At 52.6% G+C, this 26,039-nt stretch overlaps 1 protein-coding gene across 2 annotated transcripts in view; it reads right to left on the bottom strand.

Annotated features, from left to right (window-relative positions):
* The window catches only part of POLH (DNA polymerase eta), a 158,228-nt gene that overhangs the window by 116,632 nt on the left and 15,557 nt on the right, over window positions 1-26,039 (bottom strand). For both annotated transcript variants that reach the window (XM_086926021.1, XM_086926022.1), the window contains exons 4-7: window positions 25,787-25,921; window positions 24,566-24,798; window positions 19,359-19,528; window positions 17,921-18,024 (exon numbers count right to left, since the gene is read on the bottom strand). In XM_086926021.1, the coding sequence (XP_086782147.1) occupies window positions 17,921-18,024; window positions 19,359-19,528; window positions 24,566-24,798; window positions 25,787-25,921 (642 nt within the window). The remainder of the gene's footprint in view (window positions 1-17,920; window positions 18,025-19,358; window positions 19,529-24,565; window positions 24,799-25,786; window positions 25,922-26,039) is intronic.

Genomic DNA, 26,039 nt, shown 5'->3' with positions numbered 1-26,039 from the left:
GTTCAACCTTAAAAGAGTGCAGATATCGGATTCACAAAACTCCAACGTCTCCAATGGTTTGTCTGGAAACCTGCACCACCTGGAGAACAAGTGATTTCCGCTCTCGCAAAAGTATTTCGGGATGTGTAACTGTAGTAAGGGTCCATTTGCAGATGGGGAAACGCATTTCTATGCGCGCACCTGCACTTTGCTTATCAGCGGTGAAAGTATGTTTTCACTGGATAATCCTAATTATGTATCTTAAAAAGGAGCCCAGCCCATTGCTATTGCAAACACACAGACATTTTGAAAATTCACCCCACACATGCCAAGCACAACCATCGTCTCGCTGGAAGATGACAGCTCAAATTAGTACCTTTGTAACCCCTAGGGAAGATGGCTACAACAGGCTATTATACTTAGCATGGTTTTATTTTCAGTGTATGGGGGTGGTGTGGTAGTGTTCTACTTACCACGTTGAAAAGCAATTTTCCGTGGTGCTTGACAGATGTAAATCTATTTCCCTGTTGCCCTTCATTAGTACCAGTTGTAACAATTGAATTCAGCAATGAGGAACTGAAAGATCACTTGGCAACTTTTAGAAAGGGCCTCGGATTGGGAGGGTCCACATTTTGGTGCGTTTTAGTCACCTTAAAACTGTTTGAGCTAGAAACTTTTTTTATTTTGTAAACTCTGCAAACTAAGTTGCACATTATGGATTATGCGACAAATCTATAATTATGTGGAGAAATGCCACAACTGGGTGGAGTAGCATAATGCCAGTGACTGTATATATTCAGCTGGACTTGTATGCCTTTCATTGTATACTGGGAGGTAACAGCAGGCAGCAGAGAGGTGTGCAGCTCTCATGCTATAAATTCTAATCTGATTGGCTGACTTCTTGGCCGTTTATTCTTCCCAGACGGATATATTGAGATATATTGAGATCCTTCTGTTCTCCCAGTGCTGCAAAACCTTGAAAGATGGGGTAGCAAGCGTTTTCTAAGAGACATCTGGGACCTTTTTAATTTAAATGTATTTTATTGAGTTTGAAAGCAGAGAAAGGTATCACATTACAATGTAATTGTATCAGGTAAACCAAGCGAACGAAACAGACAGGCACGTCTTTTCTATGCTTTGCAAGAAAGAAAATGAAGTGGGCACACCGCTGTAGCGTTTCGATACCAAAAATGCAAATGGTAGGCAATGTAGGCGAACAAAATTGGAAGAACAAATCCCAAAAAAATCCCCGCCCCCCCCATCCCTTCCCTCTTCTCCCCCTCCCCACCAGTGTGCTATTTGCGGGAGACCCATCCATCACTAGTCAGGTAGGGAGTAGTGTTATCAGTATTGAGGTTCTTGAGTTTCAGTGGCAGTTTCAGTAAGGCGCAGCAATCAGAGATATTTGGGCCAAGTTATTTCATTAAACTCCTTGGATAAAAGGGATATCAACGGCTGCCAGACCTTTTGGAATGTGTCAGTAGTGTGCGTGAGGGTGGCTTGTATGCGTTCCATCCCCAGGGTGAACCAGAGTTTGTGTAGCCATCCCACATGTGTGGGCTTGTTGGTCGACCCCCAGAGTGATAAGATGTGTTGTGTAGCCGCTTGCATGGCAATGCCCATTTGGCGACCTCGGATAGATTTCAGGGAAAAAGTGAGTGCGTTGGGCAGGCCCAGGATGGTGTAGGCAGGAAATATTGCGATATAGGTGTTGAAGGTGGAGTCTGTCATTCAGGACCACGTCCCAGTAACCCTGGACCTCGCAGCAGTCCCAAAGGATATGCGTCAGTGTGCCCCGTTCCCCGCAGCCTCTCCAACACAGGTCACTTCGGGTTGGATTTCCTCTATGAAGCCGGACCGATGTAAGGTGCCAATATATCACCAATTTCACGGCTGCTTCTCTACCCATTGTGTTGCGTGTGGTGTGTGAGGCCCTGTAATACACTTGGTTCCACTCTGTAGGTGTCAGCGTTCAACCCAACTCAGTTTCCCAGTGTTTCTGATCCGCTGTTTTGCCTAGCGCAGAAGGGGGTGTAAGCATTTTATATGTCTGATATAAGATGTCGATCAGTCTCTTTCGTCAGCAGCTATTTCTCAAAGGCAGTTAGTGGGCGACCCACAAGGGTAGTGATGGTTGGTGTCGGTGAGCCAGTGTCGGAGTTGGAAATATTGAAAAAGGTGAGGGTCTGTAATCTCGTAGCCTAGCTTGATGTCTGAAAGGGTGAGAAAGCCACGTGTGTCAAAGAGGTCTCCAGCGCATTTACATGCAGTGCCACGCCACTGCAAGAAGGCGCGGGGGTCGTTGCCTGGTGGAAAGTCTGGATTGTCCAAGATGGGAGTGAATGGGGAGGGAAAGGTAGTAAGGCTTCTCCTGACAGCTACTGCATCCCAGACCCTCATGACAGTGCGTGTGATAGGCGAATTAGTGATATAGGTCGGTCTGTGTTTTCTGGGCATCTGAGCCATAGCCCTGTCCTGAAAGAGCCAGCTCTTTTCTGATTCAGGCCTATACCATTCCACCAAATATCGGAGTTGAGCAGCTTGGAAGTATTGTATTAGATTTGGAACTCCGAGGCCCCCCTCATCTATGCTCCTGTGTACCATCTGCTTATGTAAGCGCGCCCGCTTCCCCTCCCAGATGAAATGATGAAGTGCCGTTTGTAGTTCCGAGATGGTACCCGCCGGAGGCGTCACCGGGAGGGTCTGAAAGACATACAGAATTTTAGGTAGGGTCGACATTTTGACAGCAGCAACTCGCCCCAAAAGGGACAGGGGTTGTTTGGACCAGCGCGTCAAGTCTGTACGAATCTGAGTGGTAAGGGACTTATAGTTGAGAGCCACCGTCGACTGTCGAGGAAGTGAGGGTGATCCCCAAGGATGGAAGCTTTGAGGCTATTTGAAGGTCACTCCCATACGTAGAAACAGGCTTATTAGGGTGGGCGTTCTCGCCCAATGGTAATATCAGGGATTTCCCTCTGTTGATTCGGAAGCCTGAGATGGTTCCGAAGGAGTCCATCTCTTTCAAAAAGGCGGGCACCGAACGGTCTGGCCGGTCAAGAGCGACTATGATGTCGTCTGCGTAGAGGCTAATTGTGTGCGGTTACCGGCCGAAAGTGATACCTCTGATGTCAGGGTTATCACGGACCTTCTATGCCAGAGGCTCTATATAGAGGGCAAACAAAAGGGAGGACAGGGGGCAGCCCGGTCTCGTTCCCCACTGGATGTCGAATGGGTCCGAGCGCAGACCGCCTAGACGGACCCGAGCCTGGGGGCGGTGGTAACAGCTGGCGATCCAGGAACGGAAACGGTCGCCCAGTCCAAAGCGCATCAGGACACGTTGTAGGCATGTCCACTCGACACGATCGAACGCTTTCTCAGCGTCGATAGCTACCAGTACAGCATTGGAATTCTGGAAGTTTGCCTTATCTATCAAGTGCAGCATCCTTTTGGTGTTGTCGCTGCATTGGCGATTGGGCACAAAGCCCGATTGGTCAGGTTCCAAGATCCCGGGCAAAAGCGGGCCCAAGCGCGCTGCCAGGACCCCGGTAAAAAGTTTTAGATCTAGGTTCAGCAAAGAGATTGGTCGGAATGCCGAGCAATGCGTAGGTTTCTTGCCTGGCTTCGGCAGCACGATCACTTCAGCCGCTAACATATCAGGGGGGATGGAGCCCGGGTCCTCAAAGGAATTAAAGAGCCGGGTGAGGACAGGAGCTAGCAGTTGGCCAAAGGTTTTATAAAAAACAGCTGAAAAGCCGTCCGGCCCAGGAGATTTAAGCGGGCGGAGGCGGGAGATAGCCGCCGTCACCTCCTCCAAGCGGATGGGAGCGTCTAAAGCGTCCGCATTAGCTCGGGATAGGTTTGTTATAGCCGCTGTGTTCAAATAGGCGTCAGTGTCCCCGAGACGTGTTGCCTCCGCACCGTATAGTGAGGCATGCTTCTGCGATCTGGGTTTCCTCAACGAGGGTGTTCCCAGAATCGTCCGTGAGGCCAGAGATTTTCGTGCGTTGAGTTTTAGCTTTTAAGGCGCTGACCAGTAAACGGCCAGTTCTGTTGCCCCGACATAGTATGTATGTCGAAGGTGGAGCGCGGCAAATTCTACTCTGTCAGTGTCCAAGCTAGCCAGTTGAGCCCTGGCGGTTTTCAATTGTCTCCAAACCCGTGGAGCGCCAGTGTGGCTATGCACCCTCTCCAGTTCAGCAACTTGAGCTGTGAGATCATCCATTTTCGCTCTCCGGTCTTTAGCCTCCGCAGCGGCGATTGCTATCAGTTCCCAGCGGACCACTGATTTCAAGGCCCCCCACAGGGCCGACAGCGATATCTCCGGTGTGTCGTTAATAGCCAAGTAGTCAACGATGCATTTGTGTAGTCGTTTGCCGACTTCTGCCCGTTGTAGTAGGGTCTCGCGGAAGCGCCATGAGCCCCGAGGACGGGAGGACGCAGGGGCGACAATCGTTAGCTCCACTGCATCATGATCCGAGAGTGCTGCAGGTACTATGTCGACCTCGTCTAGGTTAGGGAGCAGTTCGGATGATCCTAAGAAGTGATCTATCCTGGCATAGGTACGGTGGACGTGGGCGTAGAAGGTGAACTGTGTTGCACTAGGATGTGCGGCCCTCCAAAGATCCACTAGGCCTCTCTCTCGCAACCACTCTACGCCGGTCTCTGTGATAGCGCCCGCGTCCCCATAACGATGCCCTGGTCTTTATTTGTATCCATGACTAAGTTAAGGTCCCCCCCCGATAAGTAGGAGCGTGTTGGATGGCTGAAGGGACTCAGAGAGTGCGCCTGTCAGAAAAGTTTCTTGTCCTGTGTTTGGGGCATAGATGGATCCTATCGTGAGACTCATGTCTCCAATGTGGAAGGTCCAAAAGGCGATCCTTGACCTCTCCCGCTCTATCCCTCACCTTTCCACAGAAAGTGTTTGGACACTAAGATGGCTACCCCCGCTTTTTTTGTTGGAAGGGAAGAAAAGAATTGTTGGGGGAAGGCGCGTGAGCGCATTCTGTGCCAGTCCTTGGGCAAGAGGTGGGTTTCCTGTAATAAACAGATGTCAGCCCCGGAGTTCTCTAAATAGGAAATTATTGCCCTCCTCTTGATAGGGTTGTTCAGTCTCTTCACATTGAGAGTCAGTATTTTCAAATTGGGTTTAGCCACGATAAGAGGAGTGAGCTGGGTAGCGCAGCGTATAGTGGTGTGCCCCAGACCGACAAATGGGGGTCAAACTAATCAGTGTAAGATGAGCCCTTAAAACCTTAGACTGCATGGAAAGTGTATACGAGATCCTCCGTGCGGGTGCGTGCACATTCAGAAGCGCCAGAAGGGCGAGGCACAGCAGTGAAGAATAATTATAAGGCATAACAATTCACCTGGTAACAATCCCCCCCCCCCCCCGACACACTGGTTCCCACCCCACATCCCACCCCAACCCCCAAAACACCCCAACTGTCAAACTCTTAGTTCAGGTTCAAACTCCATTGTCTCAAATGTATGTGAACATCCCCCCCCTTCCCACCTCCCGACACCCCAACCCCAAACCAATAGAAGGTATAGTCCCAGTCCGGTTAGTCCACACAGGGCTGTGGTAATGTTTCTTACACAGGTCATATCCAGTGGCGGCCACTTTGGCCCCCCACCCGACTCCCCCCATCACACGGGTAAGATGTGAGCATTAAGTAATTTCCCGAACAGGAATACCAATCATTCAGAGGAAGAGGTCTCTTTGGCCACCTCCGCCACCGCTGTTGCTCGTTCATGTGTGATGACAGAGGCGTCTAGTTTCAAGCGGTGTGAAGGGGACCGCCCGCAGCCCACCGTCTGCCAGCCCCCCCCCCAGGACGGCCCCTGTGAAGCGCTCGGCGTGGGCTCATCATCCTCTTGGTCAAGCCTCAGGAGGGTGCAAGTGTCTTTAAGTGAGCGCAATTGGTGTAACTTTCCGTTCCATTGAAATATTAGTCTGAACGGGTGGCCCCAGGAGTAGGGGGTTTTGTGCTGCCACAGGAAGTCCGTTGCTTTCTTAAATTCCTTTCGCTTTTGCAGGGTAGTGGCCGACAGGTCTTGATATAAGGCTATGGGTTTACCTTGAAATTGAATGGGCTGTGCTCGTCGGGCCTCCCGGAGAATTCGCTCCTTTAGCTGGAAATCAGGGAGGAAGGCCAAGATGTCCTGTGGCGGAGCAGAGGCGCGCCTAGGTAGCCCTACCCTACGTGCCCTGTCAATCCGGATATTAAAGTCTGCTGGCTCCCCCAGTATTGTCCTGAATAGGGTTTGCAAGTACCCTGTGACGTCGGTCCCTTCCGCTTTCTGAGGGACCCCCGGACCTGTATGTTGTCTCCACAAGAGCCGTTTTCAAGATCCTCTGCGTGGGCCTGAAGGTCCAGCTGCTGGTCTGTGAGTCGCAGGACCTCCTGTTGGAGCTGTGCGATTTCGTCGCTTCTGGTCTGGTCCGCCTCTTCAATGGCCACCACCCGTTCCCAGAGGCCTTCCACGTCTCGCCGGAGCTCTCGGACCTCACCCGCTACATCCTGCTTTTAGGACTTGAAGTTATCTCTGAGGGAGTTAAACAACGTCTACAGGAATGATCTGGCGATAGGTGTCTGGTCGTCTCCCGACGCCAGCGAAGTTTTCGTGGTCACTGGGGAGGGTGGGTCTTTACTGGGCTTGGGCTGAGCCTTGGCCAAAAGTTCAGGGAGTGTCTGGGGCCTTTTCTTTCCTCTCAGTCCCACCATGTTGTGGTCAGCCCCCCGATGGGCGGTGGGCCTCAGCGGTCACAGGTGAGTGCTGAAGTCCAATGTGTTAAGATCAGGGGTGAGTATTGCTATCCCGGGGTCGGCTCACAGTCCACCCCACCCGGGGTCGTAGCAGCGGGCAAGGGCCTACCTCCGCCGCGCAACTGCCAAGGCACACCACGATAATTAATGTCCACAGGGCGGGTATCGCAGGTTGGTCAACAGTGTAGCAGCAGGGTCAGCCGCACCGGGGGTGGTCAAACAGTGGTCGGGAACCCAAAGAAGGCAGCAGCCGCAGCCAGGTAGGTGTGTAGCGAGAGCGGCCCTCTACTCTAAGGGGCCACGAGTCTCCCCCGTAGAACCCCCGGCCAACACAGATAGGTAAGGGCAAGTGAATTCAGGCTCCGGTAGGTTCCGCAGGAGTGCGCGCAATCCCGCCTCCCCAGGCATAAGTGCGGTCCGACCCTCAGGCCCTCGGCCAGCCCTCTCACCGGAGCTCGACTGTGCCCCCCGAGCCCCTGCCGCTGCGCCCACCTTCACTCTCCTCACCTTCCTCGTGTGTCTGGCTTGGGGGCAGCTCTCCGTTGCAGTTTTCGGCCCCACTGCTCCGCTCAGCTCCCCCTCAAGGTTCTCCCTGAACCCGTGGGGGCCACAGGGACACTGCAGTGCTGGAAGGGCGTCGCTGCGTTGTCCGCCTTCATCGGGGTCCGCCCCAGCGCCGTGGGGTCGCGCCAGCAGGGCCGCGCCAAAGGCGGCGAACGTTGATGCACAAGGCCCAAAGCCGGGGCCTCAATTTTCGCGACTCCCGGCCGGTCCGCACCTCACCACCGGCCGGGTCGCGGCAACAGGAATGTGCGCCGATCTGGGCCAAAGCTCTGGTGATATCGGCGGGGGCCCCACTCGTCAAGCTCCCCGGGTGACCAGCTCGTCTCGCCGCTGGGGGAGGCAGGGACAGCGAGTATTCGGCCAATTACAGTTCCGAGGCGGCCACCAACAACCGGCCGCGATCAGTTGTCCCTAGCTCCCGGGGCCTCCCATGCAGCCCGCGGACCGGGCGGTTGGGGTCCGGGGTCACAGCCGTGCTCCGCTATCTTCCTCAATGATTTCCCGTGCTGCAGGGAGATCAGGCAGTGCATATAAGTGCGTTTAGGCGGGATCGGGCAGGGAGCCTCGGAGACCAGCGTCCGATCACGCCGCCATCATGGACACGCCCCATCTGGGAACTTTTTAACTAGATAGACACTGTGCTAGTCTGGACTAAAATTATTACTAATAGATTGCTCAGTGACATGAATGCTCAACGCTGACAAATGCGTGTTCTGGAGGTCAGGCGTTTGAATTCTGGCAAGGCATGCAACCTCCCAATTGCTTGTATAAAAAAAATCACAATTGATATTTAGACCAATTTGAAACTGCAGAAGTGCAGTACTTAGTGCTATGTAATTAAGAAACACAATACTAAAAATAATTTGCCGTACGGCATTTTTCATTAAATAAGGCCATTCTGTAAATAGCAGGTGGGGTTTCGCTGTCAGGGCCCAGAATATAGATTGTGTCTCTTCGATCTCTCCCCCTCACACATAACACGTCACTCCATTCCTCATTCGCCCGCTGTCTCTTGTAATTCTGTAAGAAGCCTCCATAGGAAGGGGCCTTTGTCGTCTGAGAACAGTCAATTTGAATTGAGGTCTCCTCTGCCACTCCCTGGTACCCTGAAGCCTTGCTAGCATGTGACTAATTTATTTTTTAAAAATCCAAATATAATCGCAGTTGCCCGAGATGGATCGTGGTCGTCGGACACCCAAAGTTCAATAATGCCATTTTCCCACCTCAAGGCACTAGATGGATGCCTGCACTGCTCTGTGTTTACCACGAGAGCCATGTAGGAGTTAGTGACTAATATTCCAAGGTCAGGCAAGCTGTACAGAGCTTTATTGACACTTTCTGCTGCCTTGTTTGGAGTAACCTGGCAGCTAGACTTGTAAATAACTTCTTTTTATGGTCTTCCTTTGCTTCTTTGTAAATAGCATAAATTTTCAATGAAACGTTAGTAGTATCGTAACGGAGCTAGTATGTATTAGCTTCCAACATCGAGAACTGTACAGTCCTAACAAGAGGTTTTGATCAGCTAACTGAAGACCTTGAAATGTGGGCATTAAATACGGTCATTAGGGGGGGCGTGAAGATGACAGACGCACTCTAAGAGTGCCGGCTATCCGCCTCGAACAGCTGCCATCGAGCTGGGGGCCCTGTGAATCTGGACCCCCCTAATTCACCTGCGCCGTTTGGTGCCCGGACCATCTTCCTAGGGGCCTGGGGGCACACCAGACGGCCTGTTCCTCCAGGGCCACGAGGCTTTTTCAAAATGGCGGCCTCCATCGAACAGCAGCGGCGACTCGGCCCTGGGAACTCTGACCCGCGGCTCCTGCAGGTCCCCTGATTCCCCTGGCCCTGCTGGGCGGGCGGACCCGCCGCGGCGACCTGTCCCCCCATACCCCCCCCCCCCCGAAACCTCCACACAGGGACGAGGGCCTTCTCCGGAGCTGCGGTGCCCTGCCTGGTGCTGCGGGGCGGCGAGGTATCCTGAGTTGCGGTGCTGAAGAGGCCCCGGCGACCCAGAGCCTGGGCCCTGAGGAGGCGAGAGAGTCCCACGGGCCTGACCTGGACTCGCCCTGACGCCACTCTGTGAGGGAACCTGCTCCGACGTCCCCTGGAGGCTACCTGAGGCCGGAGGTGAGGAGACGACAGGGGGGCGGGGGGCTCCCCCTTGGGCCTCACCCGTGAACGGTTCCAGGGGCTGGAAGGCCGGGGAGTCCCCGAGCGCGCTATCCTAGCGCGAGTCTCCCCCCCCTGGCTGATACCCTGGTGGAGCTGTGGTGGAGGGCTTGAGATCTTGGTGGCCGGCCCTGCCTCGGACGCAGACCTGCTGAGTGGCCGAGACCAGTTGACTGCCTTGTGACGACCCGGGGCTCCTGTGGGCCCTGGGGGTGAGGAGGGGGCTGGGAGGAGGCCCCAGGGGGCCCTGCCTGGGGTGCCTGCCACCCTGTCTGACGGCTGGCTGATCCCTGGCGTTCCCCTGCCCTCCGTGGATCCTGGTGGCGGTGCGGGACGGCGATCAGACCTTATCACTTGACTGCCCCCACCGCCCCCCAGGCCCGTTTGCTGTGGACTTGGGCCCTGGGCACCGGGACCACCTACTGCTGCCAGCATTGGGGACCCCGTTCTGCGCCGAGGACTGGGGGTCTGGGAGACTGCGGCGAGGGGGGCTGCCTGCGGACTGCCTCGCTGCGACTCTGTGCTGCTTCGCGGGGGCGACTGGCCCGGCGGCCATCTGCCGCCGCTACCTGCAGGGGCAGGTAACAGCCCCTCTGCCTGCTCCATCTGCTGCCGCACGAGAGGTGAGGCCCTCCACCCCCCACCTGGCTCCCTTGCCTCCTGAACATTCATATTCGCGTCATAGGGGGACCGAGTGACAGTAACCAGCGGTGGGAGTGTAACGCCACTATTGGAACCAGAAGACCTGCAACCCCCCCTAGGACCCCGAGAGGTTTGATCCTGAAGAGTGGACCTCGAACCGGAACCGCTCTCCGCACACCGCCACTTACCTCGTTGTGACCAGGGGGAGGTCTACGAAAACCCCCGCCCCCCCCCCCGACCCGATTGCGCATGGATCAATTCACGAGACCAGACCACGAATCCGGCGCCGGCCCCCAGCCTCCTCAGGGGGCTGAAGGTGGAGACATATCCACGATCCTACAGGCGATCAGCGTATCTCAGGCATCCGTGGAAAACAAGATTGGAGAGGTGAGGGTAGACGTGGCCCTAATCCGGCAGGACCTACGGAACGCCACAACACGAATTACGGAAGCGGAGTCCCGTTTCTCCTCGGCAGAAGATGACCGGACCACCCTCAAAACCCAGGTGGCCCGCCTTCAAACACTGACATCGGAGCTCTACCACAGGGCAGAGGACTCCGAAAACCGGGCCCGCCGAAACAATCTGCGTCTGCTGGGGTTCACGGAAGGAGTGGAGAAGGGATCCACCGCCGTTATCCTCGTGATCTGGTTCCGCTCCTGGATGCCCGCGGAGAAGCTCTCTCCATGGTTCGCGATAGAGCGAGCCCACCGCTCACTCGCACCCAAGCCGCCTCCGGGGTCCCCGGGCCGACCCATCATTCTTCGTATCTTTAACTTCAGAGATCGGGATGCCATCCTGGGAGCGGCCAGAGACTTGGGCCCCCGGCTCTTTCAGAATTCTAGAATAATGGTCTTCCCGGACTATTCCAAGGAGGTCCAATCCCAACAAAGGTCCTACGATGAAGTCAAACAGAAGCTTAGGGCGATGGGGCTGTGGTATGGTCTCTTCCCGGCTCGCCTCAAGGTCTTCTTCCAAGATAAAACTTTCTTCGACACCCTGCAGGCGGCGTGGACCTGGCTTACGGAAGAGCGCCCCCTCCTGCCGGGGCGAGCCCCGTCCCCAGCTCGGGGGCCTTCAACCCACTTGGACCGTGAGGTGCTTAGGGCGCGGAGACGCCTAACCGGTTCCCGCAAGAGAGGCCGCCGGCAGGGGGAGGCCTCTCGGTCGCCGGGGGGGGATCCCACCGGCCCATATCCCCGCCCGCAGGGCAGAGTATCCCCCCTCTGCTCCCCCCTCCTCTTCCCTGGTTGTCATTGAAGGGACCCCAGAGCTGAATGTGGGCTTACGGAAAACAAGATCGGACTCAGACTTATCGGGCAGCCCTGTGATCCGTGGCTCTTCGGATGATGTGGAGGTTTGAACCATCTTCACCTGGTGTCTGCTCTCTACTGGATTGGCCTAGTGCACCGGTCCCGCTCAGATGGGTCCTCAGGGCATGGCTCGTCGATCGTGAAACTAACTGTCCATGGTGTACTCTTGGGAGAAACGAGCGCAACTTGTCAAGGCTCTTCGCCGTGCCTTGACCTTGTCCACCTTCTCCTGCTTGCCTCACTTCCTCTCTATCATTGGTGGAACTACTGCTGATGTCTGCTGTTATGACCATCCTTGAATGTTTGTGTTAAAGCTGTTGCCATGAATCCTGTGATATGGAGGGGGGTCCTGCTTAGCATACTCTTGACTGGTGCCACCGCTTCCTGGGTAGGGGGTTGTGGGTATTGAATTTCGGGGCGACAGATGCTTCCTGTTTTGAAGTGTAGGGTGGGGGGAGTTGGGGGGCATGGGGGGGGGGGCGGGGGGAGGGAGGGAGGAGTCCATTGACGCCTTCTGGTTTGTTGTTTTCGGCCACCTACGGGATGTCTTTTAGTTCAGCCGCTCCTCGGCCATTGTTGGTGCTACCTACGGGTGGTTGGTTGCAGCACTCTTTCTTGACGACATGTGGCGAGTGGGTTCATGCTTGATACGCATCTCCTCTTCCTTACTACTTTGCTATTTTTGGCCGCTATGGGCCGCCTGGAGGAGCGACCGCGGGCGGTCGTTCCCCCTCCCCCCTGGCTCCCCCACTGGGCCTTCAATGGCCCTGGTCCGCCCCTTATCCTTGAAGGGTTCCTCTTGCCTCTGCGCAGCATTGCTGGTCCCCTCTCTGTAGGTGAGCTTCCCAGCGCTTCACAGTCCCACCACTATCCTCCCCTTCCCTGATGGCGTACTCGCCGATTAGACCTCTCCATGTTCTTTCGTGGAATGTAAACGGTCTATTGGACCGTATCAAGCGCCCGGCGGTCCTCCGGGCGGCCCACCGCCATGCAGCGGATGTTCTCCTCCAGGAAACCCATTTCCTAGGCACACAATGCAATTTCCTGGCCCGCTATGGCTTCTTGATGGTCTGGCACTCTGGGTTCGTGCGCGGATCCCGAGGAGTGGCAATCCTGCTTAGGAGAGGCCTTCCCTTTACCCTGACCAAGGTCTCCACCGACCCGCAAGGGCGTATGTGGCGTATCAGGCACGGTGGAGGGCTGCCCTCTAAATCTCCTGAATATCTACATCCTGCCCGCCCTCCTGTCCCCAACGCTTCGATGTCTTATGCAGGTCTTCTCCTCCCTCCCGCACCGCCTCACAGTGATAGGAGGCGACTTCAACGCCGTCTTGCAACCCCAACACGACTCGACTGGGACTCCGTCAGCAGCGCAGATCTCCTCGGCCGTTGCTTTGTCCAGCTGGACCTCGGCGCTGGGGCTCTGTGACGCATGGCGGGTCTGGAACCCCCGCAAAGCACAGTTCACCCACACGTCCGCCTGAAACCACACCCACTCCCGGATCGACCTTATCCTGCTTCCGGCCACGGACTGCCACTTAGTTTCTGGAGTGGCCATACTGCCCAGCGGCCTGTCTGACCACTCCCCCGTGTCTCTCCGGCTCGGCTCTTAACTGACGGGCCAACGAGCGACTTGGCGCCTTAATGCCTGGTTCCTGAAAGTCTCCAAATAGGTAGATACATTGGGACGGGAGCTCGGCCACTACTTTGCAACCAACGAAGGCTCAGTTCCCTCACTGGGAACTGTGTGGGAGGCGAGCAAGGCCGTGATTCGCGGGGTGGCGAGAGGGCTTGTACATGCCAAAAGGGCAGATCAGTTGACCCGGCTCGCGGCGCTGGAGCTCCGGGCTGCGTGACTAGAGGCGGAACAGGCCTCCACTGGGCGTGCAGGCCCCTTCCGGCAGCTCGCACTGATTCGGGAGGAAATCCGACTGATCTCACTGGACTCGGCTCAGATGCTATGGCGTTCATCAGTGGCGCGGGTCTATGGATGGGGAGACAAGAATGGCAAACTCCTCCATAATCTGGTCTCCTATCCCAAAGTCCACCGTATCATTCCGGAGGTTCGCGCGCAGGATGGTATCCTTCGGGTCACCTCTGCGACTTTCTACACGCGCCTCTACGCGGCGCGATCGCCAGATACGCCCCTAGCCTCCTTGTTGGATGGGGCTGACCCCCGACTCCTATCTCTCACCCCCGAGTCCGCGCACGCCCTGGAGCGCCCCATCACCCTCGAAGAAGTCCTGGAGGCCATCCCACTTCTCCTCCCGGGCAAAACACCTGGCCCACATGGATACCCGCAGGAGTACTACGCTGCCTTTCGAGATATCTTGGCTCCCCGGTTACTATCCCTCTTCCGGCAAGTGGCGGAGACTGGCTCCTTTCCCCCCGAATCGGACTTGGCCACGATTGTGGTCATCCCTAAGACCCAACCACCCTCAACTAATTGCGCGGATTACCGCCCGATCTCCCTCATTAACACTGAGATCAAGCTCTTCGCCACAATACCCACCCAGAGGCTTAGGCCCCACCTGCAAGACCTGGTTCACCCCGACCAATGTGGGTACATGCCTTCCAGGGGTACCAGTCACTGCATCCGCCGCCTTCATCTGGCCTTGGCCCACCGTGCCCGCCTGTCCCCGTACCTGGCCCTCCTCTTCCTTGACTTTGAGAAGGCCTTCGACACGGTGAACTGGGAATACCTACAGGACGTGCTGGAGGCAATGGGCTTCGGGCCATTGTTTCGCCGCCTCGTCAAGGTCCTCTATGCCAACCCCAGGGCTCGTGTACTTGTCAATGGAATTCTTTCCAAGGACTTCCCGATTAGCAGAGGCACGCGCCAAGGCTGCCCCGCTCCTATTCGCGCTGGCAATGGAGCCCCTGGCGCTGCTCATCCGGCGGGACCCCCTCATCAGGGGATGGACCTGGAACAGGAGTCACGAGGACAAAATAGCCCTGTACGCTGACGACTTACTCCTCTATTTGGAGGACCCGGCGAGCTCAGGCACAAGGTGCTTGCGCATCCTTGCCGACTTCGAAAAGGCCTCCGGGCTCCGACTTAACGCGGCCAAATCCACGCTGGTCCCGCTACATCCCTCCAGAGAGTGCTTTGATTGGCAGTCGTCAATCCCCCTAAGGCGCCACTCGGAGAAATACCTCGGGATATGGGTGATCCTCTTGCCAGACCTTGAATGGGCACTGAATGTTCCCCCCTGATGGCCCGGACGAAGGCGGACCTCAGGAATTGGCAGGCTCTTCCCCTCAACCCCTTGGGGAGAAGTGCCCTCTTCTAAATGATGGTCCTCCCTCGTTTCCTATAGGTCTTCCAAAACATCTCCATCCCCCTCTCCCGTAATTGGTTTTGCGAACTTGACAGGCTTTTGGCACGTTTTCTTTGGACAGGCGGGCAGCCGCGAATGTCCCTGGCGCACACCCGCATCCCCCCCTTTGACGGGGGTCTGGGAGTTACCCACCTTTATCTCTACTACCTGGCCACCAAATTGATAGTTATCCACGACTGGTATGCGGGCGGCTGGTCCGACCCAGCTTACCGCGTGGAGCTGGACTCTACGGACTTTCCGCAGATCCAGGCGCTTCTGTACAGCTGTCCTGTGCCGCTGAACATGGCACTGATCACTCGTTCGGTCCTTCTGGCCTGGCGAGCTGCCCTGCGCCATGTGGGGTGGGATCGCAAACTGACTCGTCAGACGCCGCTCTGGCATGGTACGTGGCTCCGAGAGGTCTCGTCCCTGAACTGAATCCGCCGGTGGGACTTAATTGGCCTCTCGGTCCTCGGGGATGTCTGGGTGGGGGGGATCATATTCGCGCCTTTGCGGACCTTCAGCAGCGCTACGCCCTTCCCCACACCCAACACTTCCGCTACCTGCAACTACGGCATGCCATTCTTGTACACCTCCCCTCACCAATTTCCCTCCCAGAGTTCAGCCCGCTGGAAGCCCCCCAGGTCATGATGGGAAACCTAGGCAAGGGGGGGGAGGAACGGGGGGGGGGGGGGGGGGGGGGGGGGAAGTGTCCCGTATCTACAGATCCCTAGTAAACAATGGCCCAGCGTCCTTAGATGGAGTCCGCGCCCGATGGGAGGGATGGGTGGTCCCCCTGGAGGGAAGCAGACTGGAGAGATGCTCTGTGATCCCCTAGAACCCGGACCACGTCCTCCAGGCTGCGCCTGGTGCAGATATACTACCTGCACATGGTCTACCTTACCCCTGAGTGATTCTTCCGTGCCCACTTACGACCCTCCCCAGACTGCCCGAAATGGGGCTCTTCCCCCGCTGAGTTCTTCCACATGGTGTGGCTCTGCCCAGCGTTGGAGAGGTTCTGGAAAGGGGTGGAGCGGGAGCTCACACAAGCCCTGGGCTGGGAGGTTCCTCATGACCCACTCAGAATGCTGCTGGGGATTTTTGACGGCCTGGATGGCTCCAGGATGGATAAAAGACTACTGGGAACAGCGGTGGCGGTGGCCAAAAGAGACATAGCGACATACTGGATGCGCGCCGCTGCTCCTACTGTCAAGGGGTGGAGGAGGGGTGTAGACCGGTGTGGCGCCCAAGAGGAGGCAGTGTTTGAATCCCGGGGCTCGCCGGATCTGTTCCGTAAAATATGGGGGAAATGGTTCAATTTGATCCCGCCATGATCCCTATTGTACTCTATATCTCCTGTTATGTTGCCAATGTGTTGCGAATGGAGATGTTAGACTCGATTGGACTGACCCTGCACAGATTCTTTGTTGATTTGAACCCACTGTCTAAGCTGATTGATGAACTGCAACCAATGAATTTTTTGTTCTTGTTGTATATACTCAATAAAATTGATTATCAAAAAAAAAAAAGGTTATTAGAACGCAGTCCAAATTTCATGGGTGTTTATGTTTATTGCCCAACTCCAAGTCTGCTCAGTATGTGGAAAGATGACAGGGGCCTTTCATTTTCAGATTCTGTGCAGATGCCAGGCGCACAGAAGCAATACTTTAGGAGTGTTACACATCTGTAAGGGGCCTACTAGTTGAAAGCTGGTTGAAATGCAGCGCCGATGGCCTCCAGTTCTCTGTGCTTCTAATGGGAGCAAGAAGCACATACCAGATTCACTCAGACTTCTGACACACCATTAGAAAATTAACTGCGGCAGGAAAAGTTTGTAAACAATACGTGTCCATAAAACAGATAATACATAACAGGTAGCAGCACATTATGGCCCCATAATGCCCTGAAGTGGATGTGAAGACGTTTACTAAGACAAAAGAACATCTGTATAGCACTTGCGTTCCCTGACGAGGAGCTAGAGTGCTTTAACAAATCTTATCGTGTGTTCAAATGAGAATGAGATAAGTGTTCCTCGCGCCGCTTCCTTTACTGTGGCACACACAGTCGACTGGTCATGTACAAGGAAATGTTGGCCCATTTTGAATTGTTTGTGGGCCAGAAAATGTTGTTGGGTATTGCTACAACTTTGCAGCGACACACACCACAAGGTGCACACAAGCGAAATTATGAGACGCGTATAAAAAATGCCTCGTATGTGAGGGGCAAAATGAGACGCACGGTGAGTGTGTGATGTAGATACACGCCTGACATGGAGCTGGAAATGCACAAGGACGATGAGCGTAGTTAGATACAGGAGGAGATGGATGTGTGTGGTTGATACTTGGAAGTGTGGTGTCTGGAAGTGTGATGTTTGCAATGAACACAGATCGTTGGCAGAGGGAGATACTTGCATTCTGTGAGAAAAAGCTTGCAAATGAGTACACCATTATTAAAGTTAAAACATTTTTAAAAGAGCGCGGTGTCCCAGAAGCGGGAGCCGCGCTAAGTATTAAAGTTAAAAAATATATTTTTTTGAAACCAAGTAAAAAATTAAAAAAATTCAACAGAGCGTGGTGTTCGTAAAGCGGGCGCCGCTCAAACACAAATACCAAAAAAAGGCACCCACCAATGTCCCCATCAGTGTCCATTATCAATATAGTGCCCACCAACTAGATAAAGCAGACCGTGTGACAACCCAAGTAAAAGGTCCAGTTCTTATGGGCGGTAACAAATGGTGACAAAGAGGTACCCAGGGGGGACTAACTAGCCTCATAATCAATCGGAAGCTAGCCTTTATGAAAGACAATGACACAAAGCCAATGACAAATATGGGAGGAGCTGCTAGTGCATACCCTAATACAGCATGATTCACAAGCGAGCAGCGTATGCGAGCTGCCACTAGGTTTGACCTAAAAATAGGCAGTAGGACCCGAAAATAATTACTACTCTAGTAATCTCACGAGATAGATTAATGTTGGAGTAATATATGGATGGGAAATTATCACAAGGAAATAAAAGTAAATGCATGCAAGTTATTTATGAACACGAGGGTCCACTGCTGAACATGCAGTCATGATCTGGAACATGGGTGAACTACATTTGTAGAACTAAATTCAGTGACTCGCGCAACATGCGTCACATATAGCCACCACAGAAGCCCAGGGGCTTACATCTTACTGATGGGGAGCTGGCTGAAGAGCTGGGGCACGGAGCCCATCGGCACCAGCGTCTGGCGGTTCGGCTTGTTTATTCCGCAGGCCAATTTGGACAACATCTAAAGGGTGGAAATGAACAGACACTATAATAAAAAGCATAATTCAACAACTTGCATTCTGTCGCATGTCAGCGCAGTCTACTGGATCAACAAAACTGAAGAGTGAGGGGGCAGGACCGGTTGATGGGCTATCCAAATTCACCTGTCTGAGAATCAGGCTGTGTCATGGCAGCCCCGTCCCCAAATGAGCCCTCTCCGCAGGTCCAAGTCTACAAGCCTGTTCTGTCACAGAGCTTCTATTTTGCCTTGATTTAAGGTTCCCTCTGAACAGAGATAGCAGAAGCTTAAAAAAAATCAACCAGCCTTACCCAGGAACACCTTTCTGCAGCAAACCAACCACTCTGCCAATGACTGGGCCATGCCAAGAGTAGAGGTTGCCCGACACCTAAACTCAACCACACACCGTGGTGCCCTTTCATCACCATCATCACCAAGCAGACACACTGCGCTCTCTCCAGGATTCTCTTCACAGTGCGTCGGTGGCTGCCGCAAGTGTGCCACTGGGCCTTGGGGGTGCTGCCGTACGTGTGCCACTGGGCCTCAGGGGCTGCTGTATGTGTGCCACTGGGCCACGGGGGTGCTGCCGTACGTGTGCCACTGGGCCTCAGGTGCTGCTGTATGTGTGCCACTGGGCCACGGGGTGCTGCCGTACGTGTGCCACTGGGCCTCAGGGGCTGCTGTATGTGTGTCACTGGGCCTTGGGGCTGCTTTACGTGTGCCACTGGGCCTCGGGGCTGCTTTACGTGTGCCACTGGGCCGCTGCTGTACGTGTGCCACTGGGCCTCAGGGGCTGCTGTATGTGTGTCACTGGGCCTTGGGGCTGCTTTACGTGTGCCACTGGGCCTCGGGGCTGCTGTACGTGTGCCACTGGGCCTCGGGGGCTGCTGTACGTGCGCCACTGGGCCTCGGGGGCTGCTGTACGTGCGCCACTGGGCCTCGGGGGCTGCTGTACGTGTGCCACTGGGCCTCGGGGCTGCTGTACGTGTGCCACTGGGCCCCGGGGGCTGCTGTATGTGTGCCACTGGGCCCCGGGGGCTGCTGTATGTGTGCCACTGGGCCCCGGGGGCTGCTGTATGTGTGCCACTGGGCCTCAGGGGCTGCCGTACGTGTGCCACTGGGCCTCGGAGGGGCTGGCATACGTGTGCCATTGGGCCCCGGGCGCTGTCGTACGTGTGCCACTGGGCCTCAGGGGCTGCCGTGGTTCAAAGTACTTACAGAATACATCCCAGAGCCCTGTGCTAGCGGACTGCCTTGTTCACATTATTAGAAACACAAACAAGCATTGCTTTTTTTTTATCATGTTACTAAGCCCCATAGGATGAAGTTAAAGCTACCTTATTGTGTGCTACCCCTGCGGAGCACTGGAAGCCGGTCTCAGTCTCCACGGCTGCTCGCATCTCCTCCACGATGACTGCGCCCACAGCCAGCTGCAGCTCCGGGTTGGTGGGGTCTCCGAAGGGAAGGGAGTCCAGCCACTGCTCAACGCCATGCCGTCGGAGCTCCTCTGAGGCAGAGACAGAAGGAGAGAGTGCAGACAAAGATGAACCAGTCAATGTAGGAATTTGGTATTTTGGGACGCAAATGAAAAATGGATATTGTTTATCTGGCTTGTCTGGTCTTGTAAGCTTCCCATTAACAATTCAATAATACTTTGCATAGTACTTTGATCTAGGCTGCAATTCCGAGATTCTACTTTGTGAGTGGCCAATAAACCGAAGCAACGTGGCCAGGTTGATGGAAAAAAATCTTACACTCGGACCACAAGTTCATAATTCTTTAACATTCATACATTCTCAGTAGCCCCCAAAACCAATGAGCCCAACAACAATTCAGGGAAGCCATTTGTGGGTCTCTGGCTCCAAACCGGTCAACAGCCGCCTTAATGATCATGAAGGAGGCAAGCTTGTTGGAAAGTAAAATGCCTGGAGTGTTAACCTTTGTATCTCTTCTACAACAGGAGGGCTACATGAAGCAGAGAAACAAAAACAAACAGCAAGCCTCATGCCAGTATTGCTCAAAAAAGGTCTACACCGCATCACTCGACGGAATCGGCATAATTTGTTGCTGTTGAAGAAATCCGCAGAACTGTAGACGTGGGAGGTAGGGCGGTGCTCATAATCCTTGACCTATCAGCCGCTTTTGATACCGTAAACCATGTGGTTCTGGTACAGAGGCTGAGGGATATGGAATCGAAGGGACCGTCCTATCCCCATTATCCTCCTTTCTGGAGGCAAGGGAGCAACAGCTTTTCTGGGACGGTATGCAGTCTGAAAGTTTCCATCTTCCCTGTGGAGTTCCGCAAGGATCATCGCGGTCTCCGACTCTTTTTAATCTTTATGTTACCCCTCTGGCAGAAGTAGTGAGAAGACATGGTTTTGGACTGGTCTCGTATGCTGATGATTCTCAGCTTATTATTTCTATCACCAACCAACCAGAGAACACTGCAATCAGGTTCCACGCCTGTCTTACTGACATCATGACCTGGATGAGTCAAAGCTACCTAAAGATTAATACAGAGAAGACAGAGGTGATGGAATTCGGACCAGGTCCAACTCTATGGAATCAGACCTGGTGGCCACCTGAAGCAGGAGAATGCCCCCGTCCAGCTGAAAAGGTTAGGAATCTAGGGATCATGCTCGATAATACGCTGAATTTTGGCGCACAGGTGAATAATCTAATTTCTTCATGTTTTCTTCTTCTAAAGATTCTGAGAAAAATATTTCCATTCATACCTAAAGAGCTCCAAAAAACAGTGATGGTCGCGCTTCTCCTATCAAAACTGGATTACTCGATCGCACTGTTTATGGGAATTGATCAATTCCAGCTGCAAAAATTACAGTCTTTGAAAAATGCGGCAGCCAGACTCCTTTTGGGGTTACATAGAGGACAGCCAACGTCAGCAGGAATTAGATCATTGCATTGGCTGCCCATTAGGCAGCGAATCGAATTCAAATCGTTAACCTTAGTCTATAAGGCCATATATGGAGGGAATGCAGAGGATCTTCAAAAATTGTTAACACCATATGTCCCCACTCGGGCTCTCAGATTGGCCAGTCAAGGTCTTGTATAAGTCGTGAAGTATAAACGAGCCAGATGGGGTGACCAAGCCATTACACACTGTGCGGCCAAACTCTGGAACGAACTGCCTCTGCCCCTGAGACATCAGCCAAATCTCCAATGTTTCAGAAAGAACTTAAAAACCTGGCTTTTTACAACTACATAGGTTATGCTCTCTTGACTGTCCCAGCCTTTTCTCCTTCTACCCCTACACCCTAGCGCCAAGACGCTTCGGCATTCGAGCGCTTTACAAGCATCCAAACATAAACACCACTTCAAACTCTTCGAGAATGAAAGTCACCAATTACACTTGAGAACTTCTGCCGTAATGGGGAAGGGGTGACCACGGGAGATGCTCGCCATCCTTTAGCTATTCCCTGTTAAGCTTAACTAAAATAAGCACCTTTTCCGCCTCAGTCAATCTATCCTCATTTACACGAGCTCGGTTTATATTTTGCGTGGAACAGCAAAAAATATTGCAGGTAACACAGCCAGAGTAATCACACGTGGCTAAGATTAATTCAAGTATTCCACCCATTCCTTTTTTAGGTCTCGGCTAGCGTAGGCTGCGCACATGCGCAGTCTTGCTGGCGAGATTTAATGAGTTCGAGTACGTTTCACTAGCGAGGTTAAGCCCCGCTCCTCTTTTCCATTGGCTGGCGTCACCATTCATGCTAAACGGTGGCCAGACATTGGAAAAGAGGTCTCAGGGATGTACTCTTTTCTCTTTTAGAGCCGTCCCATTCAGGCTGGCTTCCTTGACTTACTGCTGTTGTATAAAGGTTTCTTATCTTCTTTATGGTTCCAAACAGATGGCCCCATAAAGAAGATAAGAAACCTTTTACGCCAGCCGTCCAAGTGGGACGGCTCTAAAAGAGAAAACTCGCCGATGTGGCGAGCGTACTTTGGGTATAATCCCGGCACCCGCACTTTACTTTTAACATTAAAAGTAAAGAGCGGGTGCCGCGATTATACCAAAAGTAAAGAAATAGATGTTTTTTCTATTTCTTACTTTTGGTATAATTGCAGCACCCGCGCTTTACTTTTAATGTTATAAGTAAAGCGCGGGTTCCACGATTATACCAAAAGTAAATAAACAGAAAAAACATCTATTTCTTTACTTTTCGTATAATGGTGGCACCCGCTCTTTACTTTTAACGTTAAAAGTAAAGCGTGGGTGCCGGCTGCCTGGCGAGCGCTTGTTTTGTTAAGTTTACGCTCTAGTTGTTTCTTAGAACTAGCTGGATAGAACCTTTTCTATTATGGCGTCTATATCAGCTCTCCGTCAGGGGTCTGCCATCGCCTAGGGGAGCGGTCACACCTTGACCTTCCCAAGATGGCAGCGGCCGGCTGCTTCCGCTTCCAGCGCAGTGTGACGGCGGCTGCAGGAGCAGGGTCAGGGCTGGCAACAGTGAGAACGGAAGATGGCGGAGGCCTGGGGTTGAAGCCGCGAGTGGATACTGGGGTTCTGCGCCTTCCTGATCGCGGCTGTCCTTGGCAAAGCCACTACGCACTGGATAGTGACGGAGGACGGCAAGATCCAACAGCAGGTCAGGCGGATTAAAAAATGCCCATATGAGAGAAGAGAGCGCTGGGGCACAGGGGGGCAAGGTCCATCCAAGGGATGTCACAGCCATGCCGCAAAGCAGAGTGCGCCTGGCTGGGTATACAGGGGGCTGGCCTGTTCAGTTGTAGCCCGGGGTAGGGGACAGGATGGTGCTGAGGGACAGAGTGGATTCAGGGAGTGGACTGGTTAAAGGAAAGGGGTACTTTGATGCAGCACATGTTCAGGCATTGCGTGAGCCCGGTGTGGGGAGGGGCCCAAATTTGACAGCAAACTGACCCAACGGCTAATGATCTCCTGGAAGAGGAGATGCCAATGGGAAATACAAGGTGATCTATTCAGTGTGTCCCTAGATAGAATGGCGTAATGAGGTACTCCTAATCTCCAGAGACCTAATGGTATCTCACTGCCTTCTAACATAGAAAATAAACTATGTATGTACTATAATAAGGTAATGACTTTTTAAATGTTGTTTTGTAAGAAATGCCAGGTTATATTGCAAAGATAAACCTGTTAGAAAAGGACTGCTTGCCCTTCTGACAGTCAACCCGCCATAATTTATAGCTTTCCGATGTTTCCTCCACTGTTGTCTAGTTTTAGCGTTCTATTACATAATACCAGTCATAGTACTCATTTGGTCCGCATTAGGACCCTTTGAATTCTTGTTTTTTTAGGTCTCTGGCGGCCTCGTGACGCAGGGTGTTAACCTCAGCACCCAGTGATGGAGCCCCGGGGGCACGCTAGTAAATGAGCGGTCAGCGCCTCCACGGTGCCCCAGATGCTTCTTCACAAGTATTTTTTTTATTTAACTACATTGGCTCTAGGAATTATGCTCTGTGGCTGTGTGTGTGTGTGTGTGTGTGGCTGTGTGTGTGTGTGTGTGTGGCTGTGTGTGTGTGTGTGTGTGTGTGTGTGGCTCTGTGTGTGCGTGGCTCTCTGTGTGTGTGGGGGGCTGTGTGTGTGTGTGTGTGTGTGTGTGTGTGTGCGCAAATGCAATAGGTTTCGCATTTGCAAGAGATTAAGCTATTGGCATTGTAAATGACAATGCCATTTATTTATCTGTTTTCAAAACCAACCCATAAATAAAAAGTTTGTCATTTGCAAAGCCAATAGCTCTAACTGTTTCGAAGGCGAGACCTACTGCACTTTAAATGCTTGTTGTTTTTACGGTGCACCTATCACTACCATCAGCAATTTGGTGCCAACTCATCTACCAGTGAAAGAAAGAGGCATTACAGTTTTCAAAGACATCATTTCTTTAAAAAAAAAATACTACTTGAGAAGGGCAATCCATGCAAATGTACTAGAGTGAGTTCAAACAGGCCTAGCTTTGTCAAACACAAGCTTTTCAAGCAAAACGCTGTACCTCAACTAACATGGACAAAGAGCGAACAACAACAAACATACTGACGTATTTTCCATCAGATGACTACGGTAGATGAGGATTTACAGAAGCTGCAGGAGGAACTGAATACTTCTTCAGATTCTGCCATCTCGGGTTTCAATATGTGGCCATGGAACTCCATACAGTAAGGGAAAGTTCTTTAAGAACACAAGCAAAAGAGCCAGTTAGTCTCTTCTCGACGGTCCTCTGGCTGAAATGGCAAGCAACACCACAAACGGTGGATTAAAGGCGACGACAGAGTGGGGTGTAACTTTGCTGAACACATAGTGGACTCTGGCAATACATGGATACAAGAGCCCTCTTCCCTTACCACAAAGCGCTGAACTGGCAGGCACTAGCTTACTGGTAAGCACCAACTCCTTAAATGTGGAAGGCCATTGTTTTGGAGGATTGCTTAACTTTCTTCAGGGTCACACTGTTCTTGTTGGAGACACAGAGAAGCACCACTTCATTTCCAAGAACAATCAATGGCCGGGAAGCCCAGAAGTGGTTCTGGGGAACGAAGCACAAGATACCTTTTGAAGCAGCACTCTTCTGGCCTTTCCAGCCATCCTCCTCAGAGCTGCATGGATAGCCCTGAACGTAGGTGCTGGACAGAGCGGCGGCAGAGACTGGACATCCAGCCATCTTCTTCAGTCTCTCCTGCACAGCAGTAGTCAGGTCGATGAACGCCTCATCAATGCTTGCCCTTTCGACTACAGCAAACCGGGACATCACCTCAATCACTTCAACGCTGGCCTCTCTGTACCTACAATAACAGGAAGGGATCTTCACTCTGCATTACTACACTGAATGATGCGCAAGAGTCGCAGGTGAACAGATACAAATGTAATTATAGCAACTATGATTTGATGACATTCAGTGTTCAATGGTTTGACCTAAACATGTGCTTACTGCCTGGTCACAGCTTCACTACCATATTTCACGCACTACAACTAAGGTCCTAGGTTAGGCAACAATAGGAGAACAAACTTCATCTTAACTAAAGCAACACAGAGGCTAATTGTAGGAAAATTAGAAGACACTGAAGAAAAGCATAAAAAATATTATCTAAATTTCTTAACTCTGGTACACGATAGAGTTCCATTTCGGGGAAAAAAACTTCAATTTTCTGCCCAGAGGAGACTTGCTTCCTGCAGATGATATAGGGGAGAAGCAATGTCCTGAAAGGGCCAATTACTAAACTCAATAAGCATGGAATGACTCCTCTCTGACATTTGCACTCTGGAAATGTTCTGCTCCTTTGGAGGAAACCATTTTTAATACCATGTGCAATAATTTATTCGGTCAAAAATCATAGCTTGGGTAATCAATACTATGGGCTATGCTTTGTTATCTTCAAATGAACACAATAGGGCTTTCTCTTGTCAAGGATTGGGAAGAGCATTCTGAGGTGGCTCTGAAAATTAAATGTGAAGAGAAGCGAAGCGACAGGCCTGTCTGACGTGAAAGACAACTATTGGAAGGATAGAAATAATGCCAAGTTATGTGCTTACAATGGTCAATGACAAATTAATGCCTAGCGCTAGTGAAAACCACCAATTGTTGGCGAAGAGCTCAACTTGATAGATTTTTTATTTCAATATACAACATCAAGGTCATTAATGGAGCCGTAACTCCCATCATCAGCTTCTGTGCTTCTTAAAATGCATACAGGTGATGGCTTTAATATGTGACTATTCCAGGTGCACTCAGGCCTACACGCTGTACATTGTAATATTTATGGTCTGACTTACTTCGTAAGGTCTGCTTTCCCACGAGACTCCCGGACACGAGCGAGCTGCAAGTCTGCACACAGTTTCTTGGCATCGTTGGCCCACATGGTTTTGGTAATTCCAAATGCTCTGGCTTCATAACTGACAGCTATAATACTGCAAGACAGGAAAATCCAAGGAAAACAGGAGTGAAACTCTACATTAACAATAGAAATTAACTCATAGGAAGCTGCGTTCCTGCTCCAGCCACAGAATTAATACATTAGAAAGAAGT

Source organism: Lissotriton vulgaris, chromosome 6, assembly GCF_964263255.1.
Source record: "Lissotriton vulgaris chromosome 6, aLisVul1.2, whole genome shotgun sequence".
Classification (NCBI taxonomy): domain Eukaryota; kingdom Metazoa; phylum Chordata; class Amphibia; order Caudata; family Salamandridae; genus Lissotriton; species Lissotriton vulgaris.
Note: the sequence above shows the minus strand (reverse complement) of the source record. Positions and strands in the feature narration are given on the sequence as shown.